Here is a 21,587-nt window from a genome sequence, read left to right on the forward strand (position 1 = left end):
CCCGCGCCCCCGCCCCTTCAGTGCCCGCTTAAATCCATGGGCTCGGGGACACTTTGCGTGTCGGTGAGGAGGGAGTAGATGAAGGTCTTGTGCGAGGTGCTGTTGAGGATGGGCTTGTCCAGGAACTGGATCTGGGGCTTGGCGGGCACGTTCTCCAGCTCCAGCAGGATGACCCGGTTGCGCCGGCCCTTCGTGAACAGGGGGCTGGGCACGTAGAGCGTCTCCTGCGGCCCCCGTTTGGTCCAGTAGCGGCCCAGGTTAAACCCATTGATCCAGACTTGGCCCTGGGAGGAAAGGGGTGAGAGAGAAAAAAAAAAAATCAGCTCCGCACGGGGAGAAGCCCCTTCCCTTCCGGTTCCCACTCAGAGGAAGCATTTCTACCCCCTGCCTCCCCCCACCCGCCCACCCACCGTAATACCTTGGTCCATCCGGGTAAATAGAGGAAAGTATCCCCGACTGAGCTGTAGATGGAAAACGTTGTGGAGAAGAAGACGGGGCCGGAGGGACTAGGGAGCCGACGGGGGTGCAGCCTTTTTTTCAGCTGGAGGGGCAGCCACCATTTGACCAGCTTGTCCACGTTCAGAGGGAACATCAGCCAGTTGGTCAGGGTGATCTGGCCCAGAACAGGCGGCTCCAACAGGCCCTGGGAGGAAGACAGGCTAAGTGCCAGGGCCACGCCCAGAGCCCGGGAGGGCTCGGAACAACATCCGCACAACTAGCGTTCGGGGGCTGGAGCGATAGCACAACAGGTAGGGCATTTGCCTGGCACACGGCCAACCTGGGTTCAATTCCCAGCATCCCATATGGTCCCCTGAGCACCGCCAGGAGTGATTCCTGAGTGCATGAGCCAGGAGGAAACCCTGTGCATTGCCGGGTGTGACCCGAAAAGCAAAAAAAGAAAAGAAAAAAACACTAGTGTCCACGTCCCTAAGCCCCGGCCCAACTTCTCTGGCCCTCTCCTAAGAGCAGGACTCAGAACGTCCTCCCCAGGCACCTATTGGAAGAGTATGGACCGCAAGAACGCGGAGGGGAGGGGAGGGGGGGGGCGAGAGGGCAGGGCAGGGGGGGGCGGAAGGAGCTTGCCTTGAAGTCGCTGCTGTTGGACCCGAAGCTGAGTCTGCCCATGTTCTCCACCAAGATGTCCAGCTTGGTGCCCACTTTGCCAATCAAGAAGAGTTTGTTTTTCATGTTGCGTTCCAAAACTCCCTGGAACACCTGCGGAGAAGTGACGGGTCCTGAGGCTGGGTGGCGGGGAGAATGGCACACCCCCCCAACACACACACACACACATACACACACCACCACCACTGAAGGTGAGCAGGCAGCTGGGAAAGGCAGCACTGACGGGAGGGTGCAGGGCTGGGGGAAATGGGCACGCCAAAGCGCCTGGCATCTGGGCTCTTACCCCGTCTAGTAGCACGTAGGCGCGGTCATGGATCCCGTTGTTGGGCACCCAGAATTCTGTCAGCTCCTCAACAGCCGTGGTCAGGTAGGTCTGGTACAGCATAAAGCCGTGGTCCTGAGAGTGCAGGAATGAGACGTGAGGTGAGAAGCCAGGGCCGGGGGGGGCGGGCTGGGAGGTGACGGCGGTGCCTGCAGGAGCCCCGGGTTCTAGTCCTGGCTCTGCAGGATGCCCTGAGCGGCAGGTGTAGCCTCAGGCCACTTCGAGGGGTGGCACCAGGATAAACCAAAAAGGATGAGAGAGAAGAGAGGGATGCTGGGGGCCAGAGAATATCGACTGGGGCACTTGCCCTGCATGCATCTGACCTGGGTTCAAACGCTAGCACCCCCGATGGTCCCCTGAGCCCACCCTACCAGGAGTGCTGCCAGAGTGCAGGGCCAGAGTGGACCCTGAGCATCACCGGGGGTGGCCCAAAACAGAAGAATAAAAACGGGAGTTACTGGGTAGGAAAGCTCAAAGAGTTGCGTGCAGAGGCATGAGATCGATCCCCAGCACAGCTGGGCCTGACCCCCGAGCACACAGCTGGGAGCAGCCCCTGAAAACTGCCAACCATCCCCCTAGACACCTCCTCCACCCCCCACCAAAAGAGAGAGGGATGCTGGGGGGAAACTGCAGGCATGGAGCGAACTGCAAAAACACCAGAGGTGGCGTGGGGGAGGGGGGGCGCCCATACCCTTGGGTGTGGGTTTGTGCCTTACCAGTTTGACAGCCTCAAAGGTCAAAGGCAAAATGGAACGGACGGGCCCTTCGGGACACAGGAAGTACAGGAAATGCAGCAGCTCCCCAATCTGTTAGAACAGGGAGGAGAGTGCCAGGCTAGAAGGCAGGGCACGGTGGGCTGCTCGAAACAGAGGCAGGACTGGAGAGAGACCAGAGAGGCGCTTACCATGTGCATAGTAATGGGTCCAAGCCTCATCTTGACGCTGGGAGGAGGTAAAGGTCCCAAGGGAATTTCCTGGAACTGAGCCAAATTTTGTCTCAGGAGCCATAGAAAACCGAAATGACAAAGCCCTTATCCCCAGAGCCTAGAGCAGGTTCTCGGGGTTCAAGGGTGGATGTGGGGGGTCCTGACCAAGTTAGGATTTTGCACACCAGCATGGATGGCCCCATTTGGACCCCCAAGTGCTCCCCTGGGATGCTCAAGAGACTCCATAGCCCAGACAACCACCCCCTGGGTTCTGGGTCCCTTGGCCAGCCATCTGGGCGCTGCCTGGTCGTTCGCCAAAGCTGAACTCGGGGACGGAGCACCTTGCTGATGACTTTCCGAATCGCAAACAGCTTAGGGGTGGGGTCCCCGGCTTCAGAGATGGGCGCGTCGTAGTCATAGCTGGTGGTGATGGGGAGGAAGCGGCTCTTCTCATCGGCACCTGAGGCCAGACAGCGGGAGGGTCACTGCTGTCCCCGGGGAGGACGGGCACCGAGCAGAGGGGGGTGGGTCACGCAGCCCGCCCACTCTCAGCCCTGCCCTGGGCGTCCGTGCCAGGGGCCAGCCAGACTTACCATTCCAGTATCCAAAGTTGGTGCCTCCGTGGAACATATACCTGCGGGGACGGGGCGGAGGGAGACGCTGAGCCAGGGGGGCCGGGCTCTCGTCCCCGACACCCCGCGGCACCGTCCTGCCGGTCCCCGTTACATGTTGACGCTGGCTCCCATCCTGAGCATCTTCTCCAGGCCTCGGGTGACGGCGGGAATGGACCGAGTGGAGTGGTTCTGACCCCAGTAATCCAGCCAGCCTGTATAGTACTCCGAGTTCACCTGGCACGGAAGTCAGAGGGGCCGTGCTGCATGGAGGGTGGGGGGTGGGGTAACCACTCCCTGCTGAGCCCCCTCCTGGGCACGCCCCTCCCCTCCGCCTCCTCACCAGCGGCCCGTGGGGCTGATACTTCCGAAGCAGGGAGAAGATTCTGGTGATGTTGTCAGCTGCTGACAGGAGGCAAAGGTGACAGGTGAAGAGCATAGAAGAGTCAGCCCCCCCGGGCCCAGACTCCGCTCCTAACCCTGGCTCGGGAGACCTGGGCCGAAGTCCACGGTGGTGTAGAGCCCCTGCAGGGAGCCACACTTGAGGCCCTCGGGCCCGTCGGTGGTGAAGAGCACAATCTCTTTGCCGAGGATGGCCCGGAAGAGCCCGGCCAGGTGCTTCATGTATTTGGTGTCGCACACCCCGAAGCTGCCGTACTCGTTCTCCACCTGCCAGAGAGAGGAGGGTGGCGCTGGGCACCTCGGGGTGGTCTAGCAGGCCGAGAAGCCCTGGCACGGCAGCACGGGTTCGAGTACCTGGATGCTGATGATGTTGCCCCCATTGTGATAGAGCCACGGGTAGATCTTGGGCAGCAGGACCTTGAACCAGGAGTCCACAGCCTCCAGGAAGACTGCGGGGGGGGGGGGGGAGGAGGAGCACTTGAGGAGGAGCATCCCACCCCACCCCGCCCCCCGGCAGTCCCCCACCCCTCACATCAGCGCTCCCAAGGCGGGGCGGAGTCAGAGGCCTCTGGGATTCATCTGGGAACCAGAGTCTCAACCCCAAGCACTGGACACTAGCACAGGCACAGCAAGGGGCATTTTACTCGAGGGAACGTAAAACCATGTCCCTTGTCTGTGGAATGGCAGGTCAACGGTCAATGCCTCCTAGAGAGCAGCGATTAGGCCACCAACCTGCAGCTGGACATGCCCCCTGCTGAGATCCGCCCACTATCAGGTCATTGGGCATGTTTCACATCAGTGGCTTTCACCTTCCTACACCTGTGCATTGGCCCTCGTCCTCGGGCGGGCTGTGGACAGCCACCACCAAGTCTCCACCCTGATTCCTTCTGGTTTGGGGGCCACAGTCTCAGGCTCAGGGGTTCCTCCTGGCTCTGCAGTAAGGAGTCACTCCTGCCTATCTCAGGAAAATTAATTTTATATATATATATTTTTTTTGCTTTTTGGGTCACACCCGGCAATGCACAGGGGTTACTCCTGGCTCTACACTCAGGAATTACTCCTGGCGGTGCTCAGGGGACCATAGGGGATGCTGGGGATCGAACCTGGGTTGGCCACGTGCAAGGCAAACGCCCTACCCGCTGTGCTATCGCTCCAGCCCCCAGGAAAATTAATTATAGTGATTTCTATATGCTTGTATCAGGAGTTTGATTGTTCAGTTTGGGGGCTGCACCCAGCAGTGCCCAGGGCTTACTCCTGGCTCTGTGCTCACTCCTGGCAGACTCCGGGGACTACATGGGGTGCCGGGGACTGAACCCAGGTCAGCCGTGCAAGCAAGCGCTGCCTGCTGTACTATCTCTCCGACCCCCGCTCTGATTTTCATGATTCATCCTCGGAGTTTTCCTGAGCCGGTCCTCCCTCCCTCACCCTCCTCTACCTCACTCAGTTTCCATGTGTCCACTTCTCTTTCTCTTCCTCAGGAAGACCCCTGATTCCTGAATATTTGGGGTGAGCCCTCCTGTGGCACCCTCCCCTGTCACCTCACAGCCTCCGCTGGTCATTAAACACTTATCCCTGGGGCTGTTTCCTTGGGGCTGGCCCCCGAGTGGGCTGGCCCCCGCCTGAGGAGGGCATGGTCTAGCAGGCAGGAAACTCTGGAGGGTGAGTGAATTCACTCCAGCCTCACAAGCCTCACTGCAGGCTGGGGCCCAGAGGCTGGGAGAAAAGCCACAAGGTGGGGCTGGACGGGCAGTACAGTGGGGAGGGCGCTTGCCTTGCATCCGGCTGACCTGGGTTCCATTCCTGGCACCCTGTGTGGTCCCCCAAGCACCACCAGGAGTAGGTTCTGTGCAGCCAGGAGTAACCCGTGAACACTGCCAAGTGTGGCCCCCGAACAAAACCAAAACCAAATAAAGACCACAGTGCACGGTGCCAGGAGGAGCATGCGGCCAAGGGTGGGCCAATGAGGTGCGAGGATTTTCCGGAATTTCTGGAATCCACGGGGCATGTGCTGAGATGAGTGCCCATCGGGGAGGTTGAAACAGAACGGCCATGATCTGAGAAGTACTGTTACACTTACATGTTAATAGGACCACGCTGGCCACTATATTGAGAGTGAACCTCGTGAGAGTGAGGCGAGAGAATGGAGGCCAGCTAGGAAGATGGTCAAAAAAAAAAAAAAACCCTGTGAAGGAAAATGGCTTGGAGCAGAGTGATGGCAACGGAAGTAAGGAAGAATAGTTGAATTCAACACATCCAGAAGGAGGTTTTTGGCTGAATTGAATGTGAGTTGAATGTGACTCTTTAGACCATGTTCATGGACTTAATGACACCTCTATTTTGTCTAAAAAAAAAATGGAGGTGTCATTAACTGAAATGAGATGTGTGAGGAGCTGGTCTGGGAAAGGGACCCTAAGCTCAGGCTTATCACTCTTCCTTGTAGACCTCCAACTGCAGAAGTCACGTAGGGTATGTACGTACGTGCTTTGCTTTAGGAAGTCAAAGGTTCTGCCTGCACTGTAGCACTGTAGTACTGGCATCCCGTTGTTCATCAATTTGCTCGAGCGGGCACCAGTAACATCTCCACTGTGAGACTTGTTGTTACTGTTTTTGGCATATTGAATATGCCACGGGGAGCTTGCCAGGCTCTGTCGTGTGGGCAGGATACTCTCGGTAGCTTGCCGGGCTCTCCGAGAGGGACGGAGCAAAGGTTCTGCCTAGTGATACGTATTGCAGTCACTGGCTATCAGGATGTATTCTGTTGATTGTTTTCTGGGGTGCTTGGGGGGACTACTGGCTGATTGTATGCTCAGGGGTTGCTCCTAGCCCTGCTTGGAAACACCATGCCGTGCCGGGGATCATACGTGGGTCTCCCACACGCGAGGCACGCACTCAGCCTGCAGAGCTAACTCATGGCCCTATTCGAATTGAAAGCCCTGTGAACAGATGAGATGACGGATCCCTGAAACACCCCAAGACTGAGCAGAAAGGGACCTGAAGGAGAGCCAGTAAGAGACTGGAGGGGGGGGCGTGACAAGGTGGGGACCAGAGGAGTGTTAGAGCATAGGACTAGAGAGACGGAAGGACAACGTGCTCCACCGTGGGGAAGGCTACTGGATCCGCTAGCAAGGGACGGCTGGCTGGTTTTCTTTGGAAACAGACTGTACATTTTGTCCTACACCAACACTCTTTCATTTTAACGTTTGGACTCTTCCCACACTGTTCCTACCTGCCCCTCTTCCAAGCCAAATCTGTCAAGTCCTGTGATCTTTTTCTCCATCCTGTATGAGTCTGTCCCCTTTTCTTTCTTTTTTTTTCTTTTTGGGTCACACCTGGCGATGCACAGGGCTTACTCCTGACTCTGCATTCAGGGGACCATATGGGATGCTGGGAATCGAACCCAGGTTGGCTGCATGCAAAGTAAATGCCCTCCCCGCTGTGTTATCTCTCTCTCCAGCCCCCTCTTTTTGTTTCTATCATGAGCATCATCTGCGGCCACGCTCGTCTCTCCTCTCAACACCATCACAGTCTCCCAAAGAGCTTCTCTCCCTCCGTGCTGGCTCCCTTCGGTCCATTTTTCACAGTCAGGCTAAAGGGACTGTTTGCTTGGGGGCCACACCAGTGGTGCTCAGGGCTTACTCCTGGCTCTGAGCTCACAGGTTGCTCCTGGCAGAACCATAGGAGATGTTGGAGTCAAACTCGTGTCCGCTGTGTGCAAGGCAAGCACCCCAACCCTGCCCTCTCTCGAGTCAAAGTACGATTTTGAAAACAAATCAGACTGTGTCACACCTGTGCTTAAACTCCAAAGGGTCTTCTTGGACCTGAGAATAAGACTTAGGAAATCCCCTGCCATGGCAGAAGCAATCCTACACCAAAATGGCCCACCACCAGCCCGTCTTGACTCCAGCCCACTCTCTCTGGCCACTCTGTGAGAGACAGAAAAGCAAAGGCAGCGCCATGACAGGCCTCCCTCCAACTAAACAGCAAATACTTTAAAAATCCAAAACAAGGCCTAGAGTGATAGCACAGCGGGTAGGGTGTTTGCCTTGCACACAGCTGACCCGGGTTCGAATCCCAGCATCCCTTATGGTCCCCCGAGCACCGCCAGGAGTAATTCCTGAGTGCAAAGCCAGGAATAAACCCTGTGCATCACTGGGTGTGACCCAAAAAGAAAAAACAATCCAAAACAAGAGCCAAAAATTAGAGTTGATGGCCCACTGCATAGAGACTGCATCTTGTCTGGGAACCAAACAAACCTGAGTGAATGATTCCTAATTTCGGGGGGCCTCCTTGGACACCCAAATGACCCGTGTCATTGGTGTCATTGTTAGCTTCTTGACTGTGTTCAATCTTTTGCCTCAACTCACCTGGATCTGAGGTTCTCAGACGAATATTTGGTTCTCGAAGCAACCAGGCCGGAAGACCCCCCTGAGACATACAAAAACAGAAAGGTGTGTGGGGTTTGTTGTCTGGGAGTCAACTACGAGGATGAGAAGAAAGAAGGCCAGGCAGAGCACCAGAGCAGCCTAGAGCCCGGGTGAATAGGAACAGACTAGAACTGGGGGGTGTGCATGTGTGTGTGTATGTGTGTGTGCATCTGTGTGCATGTGTCTGTGTGTGTTTGAGTGTGTGTGTCTGTGTGTGTGTGAGTGTCTCTGAAGGCATATGTCTGTGTGTGTGTGTGTGTGTGTGTGTGTGTGTGTGTGTGTGTGTGTGTGTGTGCTTCCACCCTGCTCCGCTAACTCACCATCTCCCACTCAGCACAGATGTAAGGTCCTGGTCTCAGGATGACTAACAAGTTTGCTAAAGATGCCTCCTTCAGAAACGCAATGAGATCCCGGCTGCCTTCAAAGTTATAGACCCCAGGCTGCGGTTCATGGTAGTTCCAGGGCACATAACTGAGAAAGGAAACAGTTAACAGGATGCAGGGCTGGCTGGGGAGGTCTAAAGGATTTGGGGAACTCTGGGTAGCTGCTGGAATGAGGTGCCGGCCTCCTTTCTGCCCTGCCCTCCCTGTCCCTTAGGCGGGTGAAGTCCTGAGCTCTCCCCACCCCACTTCTTACAACTGGACGGCGTTGAGGCCGCTCATTCGCATCTTGTAAAGCCGGTCGGCCCAGAGCACCCGCGGGACCCGAAAGTAGTGCAGGCTGCCGGACACGTAGCGGAAGGGGGTCCCGTCCAGGAGGAACCGGTCATACTCCCAATCCACTTGGAAAGACCGCGTGTCCGCCTGCAGAGGGGCAGACAGGCAGGAGCTGGGCGTGAGGAGTGGGCTCCAGGAGAAGGGGCCGGCTGGCTGGCCGGGGCGCGGGGGTGGGCTGTCCTTTCACTGTCTCCCCCTCCCCCTGGGAGGGGGATCCCCGCCCCTTCGTTGGGCGGGGTCTCTCTGTGCCTGTACCTGGGGTAGCGGTAGCAGCAGCAGCAGCAGCAGCAGCAGCAGTGGCAGGAAGGGCAGACAGAGTGGCGGCTGCGGGTCCATGGTGCGTCCAGGGCTCCCCCAGTTAGCCATGGGCGGTTCGACGGTCACGTGGAGGCCTCCTGGGAGGAAAGCTCAGCGAGCAAAGGGGCGGAGACCACCTCTGCGGGGCGCCTGTAACCACCCGCCCGCTCTCTGTGAGCTTGTAGAAGCCTCTGCGGCTCCCACGGGTGAACTGCAAGATCTCATGGTACGTGAAGGAAGTCAGGAAAACAAGGTCGCGTACCGGATGTTCGCAATAAGCTGGTATACAGAATAACATGTCCAGGGGGAATGGTAGGCAGCAAGAGTGGGCAAAACGCTGGCTCTAGACTGGGGGGTGGGCAAGGCGAGAAGAAATGGTGTGTTGGGGGGGGGAGGAGGAGGAGCAAGAAGGAAAGTTCTGGAAGTAACAATGGGGCAAGGGGCCCGGGCCTTAGAGGTGAGGTATCTGTAAACCTACAATCAATAAACTGTAAGGAGTCGGGTTGGAGGGACGGGAGGGAACCGGGGACCAGCCGCGGAGGGAGGGGCACACTGGTGGTGGGGCTGGAGATGGGAACATGGTCCGCTCGGAAACCCATCGTGAACTACTGTGTGAATCCCGATGTCTAAATAAAACAAGAAACTTAAACCCTCTGCAGCTCCTGAACAGCCATCCGAGTGCGAGCTCCATTGCATGCTAAAAACACAGTGTCTTGGAGCCTGTCTCAGAACCAGATAGGAGAGATACATTGGGGTGCACACCTGGAGGTACTCGAGGAACTATGGGGGTGGGACTGAACCCCAGGTGCCTGCGTGTGATCCCTGTGCTCAGCCCTTGGCGCTATCTCCCAGGGACCCAGAATCTGTGCTTTAAAGATACTCGGGCAGGGGCTGGGGCAGAAGTAAAGCAGGTAGGCCTGACGCGCAGCCCAACTAGGGTTTCGTCCCTGGTACCACGTTTGATTCCCTGAGCCCCGCCAGGAGCAACCCCTGAGTGTAGTGGCTGGAGTAGGCCCTGAGCGCTGGCTGTGGCCCAATCAGACAATAAAGAGACACAGATCGTCCTGCACACATCTGAGGGGGGACAATGTTCCCCAAAACTGAGGGCAGTGGGCTGGAGCAATAGCACAGCAGGTAGGGCCTTTGCCTTGCACACGGCCGACCCGGGTTCGATTCCTAGCATCTCATATGGTCCTCTGAGCACTGCCAGGGTTGATTCCTGAGTGCAGAGCCAGGAGTAAGCCCTGTGCACTGCCAGGTGTGACCCAAAGAGCAAAACAAAACAAAACAAAACTGAGGGCAGAGAGTACCGGTTCTCTGTGAATCTGTCCTCGGCTTCTAGAAATGCACAAGGCACAGAGCAGGTTATATCTATATCTGTGGGGAGGAGAGGATGAGGTCCCCACTCTGGGGCTCTTCCTGGCTCTGTGCTCAAGAGGGACTCCAAGCCACGCTCTGGGGACCTTGTGTAGTGCTGGTGACCAACCAGGGTCTGAAGCATGCAGGGTGAGGACCTGAACCCCTTGTTCTAGCGCTCCAACCTGGTTAAATCAAGATGAGTAAGAGTTAGAGCCACGGGGCTAAAGCAAGTCCCAAAGCAAAGGAAACCTAAGTTCTGGAGTGTGACATGGGAGGTACCAGATAACAAGAATATTTTTTGGGGGGGTCACACCTGGCACTGCTCAGAGCCTATCCCTCTGTGCTCAGGGATAAATCCTGGCAGGACTTGGGGAACCATATGTGCTTTCAGGGAGCAAATCTGAGTCTGCTGCTCACACGGCAAGCACCCTACCCACTGCACTACCTCTCCAGCCCAGGGTGATCTTTTTCCTGGAGGACTCTCTTCTGGCAAAAGGGCCAGGATACCCCTCCTGGCCACTTGATCTTCCCTGGAAGTGTGTCCCTCTCCAAGGGACTGCTGTGGCTGGGGCAAGAGACTGTGAAACCACTCCTTGGTAGCCAGGCATGGGACTCTTGAGAACTTTCTATCACTCTTGCTTCCCCAGTCCCAAGCCTGGGACCCTGAGGATGGAGGAGTGATTCCTGAGTCTCAGCACGAACTGGGGACTGGGCTCAGCATCAGCAGCCCGTTGAGCGCTTCCCATTTTACAGGCGAGAAAATCAAGGGGGCGGAAGAGGGAATAAGCGATCCACGGGATTACAACCCGTTGAATAAAAATTGGGGTTGAATCCGCCGGTGTGGCATCATGGTGCACGCACTTGGGGACCCATGAGGGCAAGTGAGATCCTCGAGCTTCAATAATTTGTTCGAGGTCACTCGGCCACGGGGCTTGTCAATCTGGTTCAGGAGCCTGCGCCCTTAAGACTAGGGTATTGGGGGGCCGGAGCGATAGCACAGCGGGTAGGGCGTTTGCCTTGCACGCGGCCGACCCAGGTTCGATCCCCGGCATCCCATATGGTCCCCCAAGCACTGCCAGGAGTAATTCCTGAGTGCAAAGCCAGGAGTAACCCCCTGAGCATCGCTGGGTGTGACCCAAAAAGCAAAAAAAAAAAAAAAAAAAGACTAGGGTATTGGGATACGGGCTAGAGCCCCCCCACAGAGGGTAGTCATCAGAGCTGGGGGGTGGGGGGGTGGGGGGTCCAGGCACTTGCCGTCCCCACCGCTCTCCTCGCGGGAGCACATCGCCGGCGGTAGGGGGCCTCCTACCTCCGGCATCGGGAGGAAGGTGGCAGTCCCGGGGGCCTCGGCCGAGTCCGGCTTTGCTCCCCTTCGGCGTCGGTGCCTGCGTTTTGCCCCCCTGCTGAAGGCCAGACGGGGAACTCTCACCCGGGGCCGGGACCCGTAGCCCCCGCGCCAGGCCTAGTCAGCCCCCGGCCTCTGGGCGCCGCGCCCCCACATCCTGGGGATGCCCGGAGGTTGCTAGGATACCGCTGGGCCGTTACTCCGGCGCGCACTGATGACGTAGCACCGCTTCCGGTCCCTGCTGCGTCTCTTTCGCCCGAGTCAGGTTAGTGGGGGGGAGTCAGGGGCCCGGCCCCCTCCCGGCCTGTGCGCGCCGATGCCGAGGCGGCGGGGGGCGCCCAGGGGATGTCCCCTCCCTCGCCTCGCACCCCCTCTGCCCGCAACCGGGACGAACGCGGGACCCGCCTTTGCGGCCCCAAGGGGTGCGGGAGCCCCGGGCGGCCCGCAGGTGGACCCAGGGTCTGGCGCTGGGAGGCACCTGGGCGCTGCCATACGGGAGCTGGCATCGCCAGGCCTGAGCTCGCAGCGGTCCCCATTGCTCCGCTGGGCCCCCCTCTGGCTTGCGTCCGACCCGTCGCCGTGCCGGTCTCTCCCTTCCAGAATGTTCTCCCGGACCCTCGGCTCACCGTCTGTCAGAGCAGTGCCCCCTGGACCAGCCCGTTGACAGCCCTAGACCGCCCCGGAGGAGGATGACCCGGCCGCTATGGGCCACGCGCTGTGTGTCTGCTCTCGGGGAACTTTCGTCGTGGACAACAAGCGCTACCTCTTCATCCAGAAGCTGGGGGAGGGGTGAGTGTGTGGCCATCACCCTCCCAGCTCGGGTCTCGGGGTCCTGGGGGTTGAGGGACAGCCATCTGCCCAGGATCGGGGCTCCCTCGAGGTGTTCCCCCAGAGTTAAGTAGGAAAGAAGATGGTTTCTGGAGACAGGTTTCTTCAGGCCGCCTTGGTGTTTTGTTTCTTTCTTTTTTTTTTTTTGCTTTTTGGGTCACATCCGGCAATGCACAGAGGTTACTCCTGGCTCTGCACTCAGGAATCACCCCTGGCGGTGCTCAGGGGACCATATGGGATGCTGGGAATTGAACCCGGGTCGGCCGCGTGCAAGGCGCTACTACCTGCTGTGCTATTGCTCCAGCCCCGGTGTTTTGTTTCTTTTGTTTTGTTTCATTTTGATTTTGGGGGTTCACACCCAGCGGTGCTCAGGGCTGACTCCTGGCTCTTTGCTCAGGGATCACTCCAGGCGGGCTCGGGGGACCATATGGGATGCCGAGGATCTAACCCAACCCGGGTCAGCCACGTGCCAGGCAAGCGCCATACCTGCTGTACTGTTTGCCCTCTCGGTCCGCCTTGGATGACCTTGTCAGACTCTTGATTTCCTCCTGTGCACCATGGGGTGCTGACAGAACCCTAAGATGATGTACATCAGGCAGGCACGCAGTGCTCGGTTCTTAGCTGTAGGTCAGCATGGACATTTACCAAGCAGCTGTCACTTACAAAACGTGGCATTGACTCCACATCTCGGGAAGGTGTTTTGTTAAATAGGAATGAAGGACACGACCCCCGCTCTCCTCTCCCTCCCCCCTCCCCAAACGCTCCCCTTCCCCTGGCAGTGTGACATATGGTCATTGCCCTTTACTCACCCCTTCGGCCCACAGCGGGTTCAGCTATGTGGACCTAGTGGAGGGCTTACATGATGGCCACTTCTACGCCCTGAAGCGGATCCTGTGTCACGAGCAGCAGGACCAGGAGGAAGCGGAGCGAGAAGCGGACATGCATCGCCTCTTCTATCACCCCAACATCCTTCACCTTGTGGCTTACTGTGTGAAGGAGCGGGGCCCAAAACAGGAGGCCTGGCTACTGCTCCCCTTCTTCAAGGTCAGAAAGCCCCCGGGCAGCGAAGAGGGGTGGCCCCCGGCAGATTGGAGCCGCAGGAGCAGGAGGAGGAGGTGTGATGGCCATGGGGAAGGGAGCCCAGGCCTGGCCGCCGTTGCCCACTCCGGGCGGGACTTGCATTGCAGAGAGGGACGCTGTGGAACGAGATCGAAAGGCTGAAGGACAAAGGCAGCTTCTTGACGGAAGAGCAGATCCTCCAGCTGCTGCTTGGCATCTGCAGAGGCCTCGAGGCCATTCACGCCAAGGGTTATGCCCACAGGTCAGTGGGAGAGCCCGTGCCCGGAGCAGCATGAGGGCTTTGCTCCCTCTTTTTTTTTTTTTTTTTTTTGCTTTTTGGGTCACACCCGTTGATGCTCAGAGATTACTCCTGGCATGCTCAGGGGACCATACCAGAGGCTGGGAATCGAACCGGGGTTGGCGGCGAGCAAGGCAAACGCCCTACCCGCTGTGCTATCACTCAGCCCCATTTGCTCCCTCTTCTGATCGCCTTCCCCGTCTGGGTGCAAGCGCCTCAGAGGTCCTGCCCACTTCCCTGCAGAGACCTGAAGCCCACCAACATCTTGCTCGGGGAGGAGGGGCAGCCAGTGTTAATGGATTTGGGCTCCATGAATCAAGCTCGCATCCAAGTGGAGGGATCCCGCCAGGCTCTGGCCCTGCAGGTAAGACCGTCTCCCTCCCACCCCACCCCTTCCTGGCCCCATCCCACTGCTCCCGCCAGTGCCTGCCCCAGCTCTGTGCCTGCGGCCCCACTGCCGCGCGCTGGACTTCTGTGTTCCAGGACTGGGCAGCCCAGCGGTGCACCATCTCCTACCGGGCCCCCGAGCTCTTCACCGTGCAGAGCCACTGCGTCATCGATGAGCGGACTGATGTCTGGGTGAGGAGAGAACCCCCGCCCCCACCCCGCCCCACACATACCTCGTGCTCCTGCGGGACAGAGGCTGTGTCTGCTGGGGGGCCCCCCCGGAACTGTCGATGTCCCCATCCCCCTGCACTTCCTTCCTGGGCACAGGTGCTGTTGCTCAGGAAGTGGTTTCCTACCGCCCGCGTGCCCCTGCACGGCTCGGGTGGCGCTCACTGTCAGAGCTGAGGGCAGAGGCTGACTGGGAGGTTCAGGGCCCCTCAGCTGGCAGACAGTCTCTCTGGCCCCCAGTGATGCCCAGGGGCTGAGGTGGGCATAACCAAGGTTTGCTTAGTCCTTAGGCTGCGTGCTCTACGCCATGATGTACGGCGAAGGGCCCTACGACATGGTGTTCCAGAAGGGGGACAGCGTGGCCCTGGCTGTCCAGAATAAGCTCATCATCCCACAGAGCCCCAGGTGAGCGGCGAACCCCCATCTGGATGCACCCCAGGGTGGGGGCCCTGGCCTAGGGCTGGCTGTTCCCTGGTCCCCTGGCCCTCCCTCCCTTAGGTACTCGGCAGCGATGCAGCAGCTGCTGGACTCAATGATGACCGTGGACTCCGAGCAGCGCCCTCACATTCCCGTCCTCCTCACTCAGCTGGAGGCCCTGCAGCCCCCAGCGCCAGGCCAGGACACGACCCACATCTGAGCACGCCAGTGGCCATGGTCCGAGCAAGCCAGCGGCTGTGGTCCCAGCACGTCAGTGGCGTGGTCTGAGCCAGCCAGGAGCCGTGGAGCGACGGCAGCCGCAGAGCCCGGATGGAGGCTCTGGGCCGTGTGTGCGGTGCAGCGTGCCCGGCTCTCCCCCTCCCGCTCACTTGCCAGAGGGCAGAGGGGTGGGAGCATCATCTTGCCCTTCCTTCCTTTTGCCCTCTCACTCCCAAGAGCAAAGGGGGCAGGGCCCCTGAGCTGGGGGACTGTGGGAGCCTGAGCTGGGGGACACAGGCTCTGAGCTCACATCATGGTCTGGTTCCAAATTTGGGAGCAGGAGATTGTATACAGACAGGAATAAAGTGAAAGCACTTTGGTGTCTTGAACTCGGTCCCACTGTTCCCAGAGTGTGGGGCCCCGAGACTGGTTGCTGTTCCCAAGGCCAGGGCCCAGGGAGGACAGTGGCCCGGGGACGGTGTGACAGCTGTCCAGAGAGGAGGCAGGCGGGGGAGCCTTCCCCCAGCGGGCTGGCGGGTGATGGCAGGGGCAGTGTTCTCAGCTGGCCTCAGTCAGAATGGGAAGCTGCTCTGGCTTGAGCTGACATCTGCTAACGCCAAGAACTGGGATCAGGGCCCCCTAGACAGCCTCCCCAACTCCTCCTTTCCCTCCTTCCTTGCCCTTGGGGTGGGGAGCTGAGTCAGAGCAGCCCAGCCGGTTTACCAGCCTTGCCCTGGGTGGAGACAGCCAGGAAGCTTCAGAACTGCTCAGACTCCGTCTCCCAGCTCAGCCCCAGGGGCAAGGGCAGCGCTGGTGGCAGCCATGTGGGCCCCCAGTCTCCCAGATGGCTCAAGCTCACACATGGTTAATGATTAATGAGGCCGGTGTGGCACGGCCAGATCCAGCCGCCACTTCCTGCCTGCACTGCTGAGTAAACAGGGGCCCTACCTTGGCGGGGCCCGAGACCTGTTCCCGGGGGAAGGGCACGGCGTCCCTGAATCGCCAGGGAGGGGTGGCCAGGCTGCAGTTGGCATTTCGTGCTCCAGAGATGGCGTCTCACTCCCCTCCCCCACGGTGCCCACCCCCACGTGCTGGCTGACGTCAGTGTGGGTCCTTGGGTGCCTATTAGCAAAGTTGGCGTTTTTCCCCAGGGCCCTGGCAGGAGGCGCCCCACCAGCTAGCGCAGAGGCTGAGGCCAGAAAGAAAGCACAAACAGAGGGGAGGCGACCTGACTTTTAATGGCACAGCCGGAGGCCCCAGCAAAGCAGCAGCAGAGACAGACAGGAAGCTCAGCAAAGCGGCTGGGGTGTGGGGGGAGCTCCCAACCACCCACCCTAGCTGATGACGAGCCTCCAGGCTTTGGGAGGCCAGGTCAGGCCAGCCCAAGCTCTCATCAGGCCCAGAAGGGTCCGGGCCCAGCCTGGCTTCCAGAGCCCGAGACAGCAGAAGCAGCAGGAAGGAGGGAGCAGGCTCAGCTCTCAGACTCCAGACAGCGGGACTCGGGATCGCCTGCTCGGAAAGGAAGTGAAGGCGGGCAGGGCAGAGACATCCCGGGCCTGGTCTTCCTTTCCTCCCTCTCCTAGGCCCCCGGAGATCAGGTTTCCCGGGCCTGGCAGGCCCCGTGGCAGTTCTCAGCTTCAGTCGCAGGAGGTAGGGGGTGATGAGCGGCGAGCAGGGCAGCAGCAGCCGTAGCAGCACAAGGAGGAAGGCAGCAGAGGCACAAGCAGCGTAAGCAGACAGAGCGGACAAGAAACCGTGCAAGGAGGCTGTTTATTTCGAAAGGATTTTGCAATAAACACAGTGGGGGGAGGGGGGCTCCACGCAGCTCTTCTACTCTTCTCCCTCGTCCTCATCCTCGTAGGAGTCGATGCCCACCTCCTCGTAATCCTTCTCCAGGGCGGCCATATCCTCCCGGGCCTCGGAGAACTCGCCCTCCTCCATGCCCTCGCCCACGTACCAGTGCACGAACGCCCTCTTGGCATACATCAGGTCGAACTTGTGGTCCAGGCGGGCCCAGGCCTCGGCGATGGCGGTGGTGTTGCTCAGCATGCACACGGCACGCTGCACCTTGGCCAGGTCCCCCCCGGGCACCACCGTAGGGGGCTGGTAGTTGATGCCCACTTTGAAGCCCGTGGGGCACCAGTCCACGAACTGAATACTGCGCTTGGTCTTGATGGCGGCGATGGCGGCGTTGACGTCCTTGGGCACCACGTCACCCCGGTACAGCAGGCAGCAGGCCATGTACTTGCCGTGGCGGGGGTCGCACTTCACCATCTGGTTGGCCGGCTCGAAGCAGGCATTGGTGATCTCGGCCACCGACAGCTGCTCGTGGTACGCCTTCTCGGCCGAGATGACGGGCGCGTAGGTGGCCAGGGGGAAGTGGATGCGCGGGTAGGGCACCAGGTTGGTCTGGAACTCGGTCAGGTCCACGTTGAGGGCCCCGTCGAAGCGCAGCGAGGCCGTGATGGAGGACACGATCTGACTGATGAGGCGGTTGAGGTTGGTGTAGGTGGGCCGCTCAATGTCCAGGTTGCGCCGGCAGATGTCGTAGATGGCCTCGTTGTCCACCATGAAGGCGCAGTCCGAGTGCTCCAGGGTGGTGTGCGTGGTCAGGATGGAGTTGTAGGGCTCCACCACGGCCGTGGACACCTGGGGGGCCGGGTAGATGGAGAACTCCAGCTTGGACTTCTTGCCGTAGTCGACGGAGAGGCGCTCCATGAGCAGCGAGGTGAAGCCGGAGCCGGTGCCCCCTCCGAAGCTGTGGAAGACCAGGAAGCCCTGGAGTCCCGTGCACTGGTCAGCCTGAAAAGCAAAGCAAGCAAGAGCCATGGAGACAGGGGAGCAGCCTGGGGACTCTCCCTCCTGGCTCCAGAAAAGCCGAAAATATCTCAGGAGTCAGGGAAAGACTGATGAGCACGGCAGAGGCGCGGCTCACTCTGGGAACAGCTACAATTAGCCACGGCTGCTTGAAATAGATCTGGGCCCAGAGAACCGTCCCTCACCATTAGCATCATCTCAGAACCTTCCTCCTGTCCTCTCTCGCTCCCCCAGCCACGTCCTCACCAGCTTGCGGATCCGGTCCAGGACGGGGTCGATGATCTCCTTGCCAATGGTGTAGTGACCGCGGGCATAGTTGTTAGCCGCGTCCTCCTTGCCAGTGATGAGCTGCTCGGGGTGGAAGAGCTGGCGGTACGGGCCGTTCCGTATCTCATCTAGAAAGGCACAGACCACCAGGATGAATACAAACCACAAGGCCATGCTGGGCAGGGCAGGGCCTTCCCTCCCCCAGCCTGGGGGGCTGCGGCCGGACATTTGGAAACCATCATCCTCCTGCCAGCCTGAGATAGCCATGTGGAGAAAAAAAAACCCCAAGCCATGACCCCTTCCTTCCGTGGCTTGCATGGAGCAAGCAGTTTTCAGGGCCAGAGAAACGCCTGGCCTGGACACACTTTTAACAGATGGAGACACTGAGGGTCCCTGTCCACTCCCCTCAATGTCCCCCTTCCCTTCCCAGTCCCCATGGCACTCCCGGCCACCCGTGCTTCTCACCGATCACCGTGGGTTCCAGATCCACAAACACCGCCCGGGGCACGTGCTTCCCCGCCCCCGTCTCGCAGAAGAAGGTGGTGAAAGAGTCGTCCCCTCCGCCGATGGTTTTGTCGCTGGGCATCTGCCCGTCGGGCTGGATCCCATGCTCCAGGCAGTAGAGCTCCCAGCAGGCATTGCCCATCTGGACACCTGCCTGCCCCACGTGCACGGAGATGCATTCACGCTGAGGGACAAAGAGAGGTGACGGTCGCAGGAGGGGCCGCGCCCCTGCGTCCTCACCTCAAGGGCCTCTCTCTCTCTCATCCCATCACCTCCCAGTCCAGATGACTCAATTGGCAAAAGTGGCGGCTTTGGGGCTGGGCAGAGATGAGAGAGGCTGGCAGCGTGCCCAGACTCCCCTGCAGCGCGTCTCCCCAACTTGGAGGTACCCAGTTCGGCCAGACATCCCTCTTTGCCTACTTCTGGGTGGGGGGGACTAGGGGAGGCTGCCTGGACCTGGCACTCCAGCGGGGAGGGACCTGGAGGGCAAGTGCTTATTTATCAGCCCAGAGGAGCTGGCTGCGAGTCACCCAGTCAAGGGCAAGCGACTTTGAGCAGCTCCCGAATCCTGGTCCGGGCACAGAAGCAGCTGCTCCAGGGCGAGAAAAAGTGAGATTTCCCACAGCTGAGTCTTTACAGCTGGAGACCCCCCACCCCCACCCACCCACCCACACACACTTGAATAACTCTGGCTTGGGGGAGGAACAACCAGAATTTTCAGCTACCCCCCCTGGCTTTCTTTCCTCCCCACGGCTGCAGAGGTGGTGTCCGCCTTCCAACCCCGCATTAGGTGACCCCGGAGCCACTGGCGTGGCATTCTACACCATCTGATCGCATCTGGCTCCGGGGGGATCGATCCCATCTGGCTGCTCTCCCCACCTCCACCCCCTCACCCCAGGAGTCTTCAGCTCCACGTCAGCCCTCACGGAAATAGCAGTGAGCAGACCTGCAGAGGCAGCGGGGCTGTGGCCAGCAGGCGCCCCGGGCTCCCCCTTCCCCCCACGCCCAATCTTGAATTAGCCCCCCTTCCCCCCACCAAGCGCCCCAGGAAGGCGGCACAGCGCAACCCTCCTTGGCAAGCCCTGAAATGGCGGGGTGACGGTTTCCAAATACCCAGAAAGGGAAGCGGAACGTGCGGGTTACCTCACTCCGGCCAGGGGAGCGCGCGCCTACACCCCGGCCCTCCATTCGCCTCCCGGAGAGATTCCTTCGTGTCCCAGCATCCCCGGATAGAGCGGGGATTGGATTTCGGGGCCCCATCCAGGGCTATAAATACCACCCCTACGCACACCTCTGCCCTCCCCCCACTTGGCCTCTGCCCGCGCTCGCGCTCCGCGCCAGCTGTCTCTGCCCATCGGCGCACCCGGACTCGGGCTGGCGAGGGGGCAGGCTCGCCCCACCAAGCCAAACCCCATTCCCGCCATCCCTCCGGGCTCCGAAGCGGGGTGCTGAGTCACGGGGTGGGGGGAGACGGCGGCGAGGAGAGAGATGCACATATTGTCGGGAGAAAAGGGGACGCGGGAACCGGTAACCTGACCCCCTTCCACCGTCTAGCGCCAAGCACGTGTTCGCTCCATTCCAGGGCACGGGGGACCGGGGAGGGGGGCGGGGAGGACCGGAGCGGAGGGCGGCCGAGCGGGTCTCCGGCCCGCCCGTGGAAAGAACCGAGAGCGGGATCGCGTGACCCACTCCCCCCCCCCCCCGCGCGCCGGGAGGCTTCGGGCACTCGCGCGGGAGTGCCTTTCCAGGAGGCTCCCCAGACTGGCCTCGCGCAGGCCTCCCCCCGCATCCCCCGCCACCCCCGGTCCCCGAAAGTGAAGCGCACGACTCCTCCGGAGTGCCCGGGAGTGGGTGAGGGTGGAGGTGGAAGGTGGAGGCAGCGCAAACCCTCCTGGCACCTCCCGCAGCCCGGGAGCGCCGGGTGGAGGGTGCGGGCGGAGAGAGGGTCCCCGAAGGAGAGGGGCAACTGAGGGGCCGGGAGCGGTGGCAGAGGGGCCCCACTCACCATGGTGAGTCCGGGTGGTGCGTCTCACGCAGAGTCCGGGTGACGGGTCTCAGTGAGAACTGCGCTAGCTGCAGTGCCGCACCGCTCTTATAGGCGGGGGGCGGGGCCGCGCGCTCGCGGGCCCCGTAGGGGCCGGGCAGCCCGGAGGCCACGCCCCCGTCTGGGGAGTGGGCGGTCCCGGGGTGGGGCCTGCGCGCGGCCCCTCCCCCGACCCTTGGCGGCGCCCTCACCTGTGGCCTGCGTGCTCCGAGCCGCGTCTTGGGGTTGAGCCCTTCGCTCCAAACCTGGAGCTGGCACGCAGGGACGCGGGGCACAGTCCAAGGGTGCGTCTCTCCTGCTCCCACGATGCCGGGGCGCGGAGAGTTCAGGAGCTCTGAATGAGGCCGGGTGCCGTAGAGGTGCTTCCCCGCGGGGTGCAGCCCGCTTCCGTCCGTGTCCTCCCCATCTAGTCTGGCCCGAGACTCCCGCGCGCCGCCGGGCTCCCGCCGATCGCTGGAGCCGCACGCCGCCTGCCGGTCCCCGACCGCGAGAGCTGGCTTGCGCCAACTCCGGTGCGCGGCCGAGGACCGCGAGCACAGTCTGAGCCCCAGGGTGCCGAGCCCTCCTCCTCCGGCCCCCCGGCGGACCGAGGATCCCGGACTGTCTGCGGGGGACAGACGCCGGGAAGGTGCCGGGCTCACCGCTCGCGCGCGCGGCTCTGCGGCCCGTCACCGGCGCCGTCACTATCAGCCCGGCCCTCGCCACGGCCACCTGCGCGCCGTCCCGCCGCCAGCCTCAGGACCTGTGCAATCTTGGGCAAGGGCTTTTCCCAAAGTCTTGGTCCTCTCGGTGGCGAAGGAGTCCAGGATTCCACCCGGAGGGGACCGGGAGAGGATAAAAGCTCAAGGGGATTCCGAGCCGTGGCTAATTTCAATTATTTACTTATTTATTTTAGTTTGTTTCGGGGGTGGCGGGGGACCCGCGGTGTTCAGGGCTTACTCCTGACGCTGCGCTCAGGGATCACTCCTGGTGGTACTCGGAGGACCATATGCGGTG

At 60.5% G+C, this 21,587-nt stretch overlaps 3 protein-coding genes across 8 annotated transcripts; 1 reads left to right on the forward strand and 2 right to left on the reverse strand.

Annotated features, from left to right (window-relative positions):
• Positions 1-6: 6 nt before the first annotated feature.
• On the reverse strand, positions 7-11,620 carry GLB1L (galactosidase beta 1 like). 4 transcript variants are annotated; one of them, XM_055123182.1, is made up of 17 exons: positions 11,488-11,620; positions 8,778-8,917; positions 8,443-8,609; positions 8,127-8,277; positions 7,747-7,807; positions 3,737-3,831; positions 3,475-3,649; positions 3,324-3,382; positions 3,096-3,217; positions 2,963-3,003; positions 2,711-2,829; positions 2,349-2,423; positions 2,161-2,250; positions 1,406-1,519; positions 1,084-1,215; positions 419-643; positions 7-284 (listed from the first exon to the last, which is right to left on the reverse strand). In XM_055123182.1, exons 2-17 carry the CDS (start codon positions 8,886-8,888, stop codon positions 18-20), a joined length of 2,004 nt encoding a protein of 667 aa, XP_054979157.1. In that variant the 5' UTR covers positions 8,889-8,917; positions 11,488-11,620; the 3' UTR covers positions 7-17. The 4 variants fall into 4 exon arrangements, with proteins under 4 accessions (XP_054979157.1, XP_054979156.1, XP_012790120.2 ...); XM_055123181.1 differs by having other exon boundaries at positions 3,324-3,385; XM_012934666.2 differs by having other exon boundaries at positions 3,460-3,649.
• Positions 11,621-11,666: 46 nt separating this feature from the next.
• Positions 11,667-15,348, forward strand: STK16 (serine/threonine kinase 16). 2 transcript variants are annotated; one of them, XM_055123207.1, is made up of 8 exons: positions 11,667-11,788; positions 12,124-12,312; positions 13,176-13,395; positions 13,539-13,672; positions 13,952-14,072; positions 14,192-14,287; positions 14,607-14,728; positions 14,822-15,348. In XM_055123207.1, the coding sequence occupies exons 2-8, from the start codon at positions 12,227-12,229 to the stop codon at positions 14,958-14,960; spliced, it is 918 nt and encodes a 305-aa protein (XP_054979182.1). In that variant the 5' UTR covers positions 11,667-11,788; positions 12,124-12,226; the 3' UTR covers positions 14,961-15,348. The 2 variants fall into 2 exon arrangements, with proteins under 2 accessions (XP_054979182.1, XP_004617190.2); XM_004617133.2 differs by lacking the exon at positions 11,667-11,788 and having other exon boundaries at positions 11,798-12,312.
• An 829-nt stretch (positions 15,349-16,177) lies between these two features.
• On the reverse strand, positions 16,178-20,711 carry TUBA4A (tubulin alpha 4a). Of its 2 annotated transcripts, none has more exons than XM_004617134.3 (4): positions 20,553-20,711; positions 18,509-18,731; positions 18,023-18,171; positions 16,178-17,761 (listed from the first exon to the last, which is right to left on the reverse strand). In XM_004617134.3, the coding sequence occupies exons 1-4, from the start codon at positions 20,553-20,555 to the stop codon at positions 16,790-16,792; spliced, it is 1,347 nt and encodes a 448-aa protein (XP_004617191.2). In that variant the 5' UTR covers positions 20,556-20,711; the 3' UTR covers positions 16,178-16,789. The 2 variants fall into 2 exon arrangements, with proteins under 2 accessions (XP_004617191.2, XP_054979161.1); XM_055123186.1 differs by lacking the exon at positions 20,553-20,711 and adding an exon at positions 19,691-19,836.
• Positions 20,712-21,587: the final 876 nt, after the last annotated feature.

Source organism: Sorex araneus, chromosome X, assembly GCF_027595985.1.
Source record: "Sorex araneus isolate mSorAra2 chromosome X, mSorAra2.pri, whole genome shotgun sequence".
In the NCBI taxonomy this organism is placed as follows: Eukaryota; Metazoa; Chordata; class Mammalia; order Eulipotyphla; family Soricidae; genus Sorex; species Sorex araneus.